At 31.5% G+C, this 2,588-nt stretch overlaps 1 protein-coding gene across 1 annotated transcript in view; it reads left to right on the top strand.

Moving 5' to 3' along the window:
* The window catches only part of LOC106470515 (mediator of DNA damage checkpoint protein 1-like), a 25,787-nt gene that overhangs the window by 8,279 nt on the left and 14,920 nt on the right, over positions 1-2,588 (top strand). Inside the window, exon 2 of the mRNA XM_022399122.1 lies at positions 589-681. Within this exon, the coding sequence (XP_022254830.1) occupies positions 589-681 (93 nt within the window). The remainder of the gene's footprint in view (positions 1-588; positions 682-2,588) is intronic.

Consider the following 2,588-nt stretch of genomic DNA (forward strand, 5'->3'; position numbering starts at 1 on the left):
GAGCGATTATAAAGATGAGAGTTTAGTAATATCGGATGACTTGAGATGAATCACTGTTAATACCACGAGTGATAAGTAACACTAAAGCGATTATAAAGATGTGAGTTTAGTAATATCGGATGACTTGTGATGAATCACTGTTAATACCACGAGTGATAAATAACACCAGAAGCGATTATAAAGATGTGAGTTTAGTAATATCGGATGACTTGAGATGAATCACTGTTAATAACACGAGTGATAAGTAACACCAGAGCGAGTATAAAGATGCAAGTTTAGTAATATCGGATGACTTGAGATGAATCACTGACTGAAAGTTCTACTTGGTTTAACCGTTCGGGACTATTTTAGAATTAATTGATCATAAATCAGATTTTGTTTTCTCTGCGTGTCCGATGGTGGAATGATGCGTCATCGGTGGATTCGTAACAAACTGTATTCAACGTACTGTCCAACGACTGCCTAATATTAATAAAGTGAAAAAGTTATAACCACAGTTGATGGAAGCAAAGATTACAAAATCTGAAGTTTTAAGATGCTGGGAAGTAAGTATTCTATTTATATAGAAGTATTTGTTTTTATATTTAGGCATTATCAAAACAACACGCCTTAGTCGAAATCAACAACTTCTCAGCTCTGGTATGTGATCTTGGAAGTCTGAATAAAACGAGGAAAGGAAAAGTAGGTTTTATGATTATATCGCTATCGTGTTAATATATATTTGTATCCTCGTGTATGTAAAATAGAAAATGTTTCTTGCACAATATCTAGGACGTTGGTTGAGGTTATAGAAGGAACTTATGTAACGTGTGAGCTAAAGCTGGCCACGTGCACCCACACTGGTATAAAAGTATGACTTGTAAAGAAGTGACTATGATTCGTTCATGTTAACTTGATATCAGACGGCTAGATGAACATAACGTAGTTAACTCGTAAAGGATAATTATCTCTGTAATCAGCATTTTCTTAGTGTCTTCTCAGTAACTGTACGTGAACTGAATTTAATCAACTTAACAGTTCTTAAAGTGTCTTCTCAGTAACTGTACGTGAACTGAATTTAATCAACTTAACACTTCTTAAAGTGTCTTCTCAGTAACTGTACGTGAACTGAATTTAATCAACTGTCTTAAAGTGTCTTCTCAGAAACTGTACTTGTACTGAATTTAATCGACTTAACAGTTCTTAAAGTATCTTCTCAGTAACTGTACTTGTACTGAATTTAATTGACTTAACAGTTCTTAAAGTGTCTTCCCAGTAACTGTACATGAACTGAATTTAATCAACTTAACACTTCTTAAAGTATCTTCTCAGTAACTGTACTTGTACTGAATTTAATCGACTTAACAGTTCTTAAAGTGTCTTCTCAGTAACTGTACGTGTACTGAATTTAATCGACTTAACAGTTCTTAAAGTATCTTCTCAGTAACTGTACATGAACTGAATTTAATCAACTTAACAGTTCTTAAAGTATTTTCTCAGTAACTGTACTTGTACTGAATTTAATCGACTTTACACATCTAATAATCATTGTAAAAGTTAGTAGCTTGTATATTCACCAAGGTCTAATATTTGATTAGTAGTTTATAACTAGTTACTAATTATTTTTCTAAATACTAACTAGTTTTATTGTATTTAGTATCTAGGTGTGAAAATAAACTTAGCTACTAAATATAACTCGAATTAGTTTATCTTAGACAACTAGAGCTAATTGCCTTAACGAATCATCATAATTTATTAACCATGAGTGTCACGTAAAATAATCAATGAATCGAAGTCACTATTAAATCAATTAATACCACAGAAATAATCAATGAATCGAAGTCACTATTAAATCAATTAATACCACAGAAATAATCAATGAATCGAAGTCACTATTAAATCAATTAATACCACAGAAATAATCAATGAATCGAAGTCACTATTAAATCAATTAATACCACAGAAATAATCAATGAATCAAAATTAGTGTTTCTCACTATTCCAACTCTCTGTTCCAACTGTGAGTATAATCGATTAATTGAATGTTATCGATTGACGATCCACACAGTTTATTGATCTTCAAGTTTCGCTAATCACCTAGTTTAACTAAGGCTACTAATGAAGATCATGAAAACTGTAAGAGTGTACATGTATTGTTTCTTTTGTGTAAGTGTGTGCGTGTGTTTTCTTTAGCAAGTGTGTTTATTTAATTGAAAATCACTTGTTCAAATATTTATTGTGTGATTTATGATTTTACACAGCTATTTCTGAAGCCTCATGTCAGGTACAACTTGGAAACAAACGAAAAACTTTTATTTGGAAATATCCGTGCGAACTTTTCTTGGAGTGAACCTTGGGTATATATACTTTTTTAAATAATATTTTTGATGCTCAGTTTAAAAAAAAGTTCTATTTTACTAGTAATTTTTTGTACAAAAATAAAATCTTCATTAATATGACTTTCCAGGTACTTCGTTATAATCACCACAATAAATTAATTTTTGTTTGATCACTGATACAATCTTTAAAAAGATCTTTATTTGGTCAGGTGACGAGTATCAAGTCCTAGCTATGTTTATCAGGTCAGGTGGCAAGTATCGAGTCCTAGC

This window comes from Limulus polyphemus, unplaced genomic scaffold (genome assembly GCF_000517525.1).
Source record: "Limulus polyphemus unplaced genomic scaffold, Limulus_polyphemus-2.1.2 Scaffold4057, whole genome shotgun sequence".
Classification (NCBI taxonomy): Eukaryota; Metazoa; Arthropoda; class Merostomata; order Xiphosura; family Limulidae; genus Limulus; species Limulus polyphemus.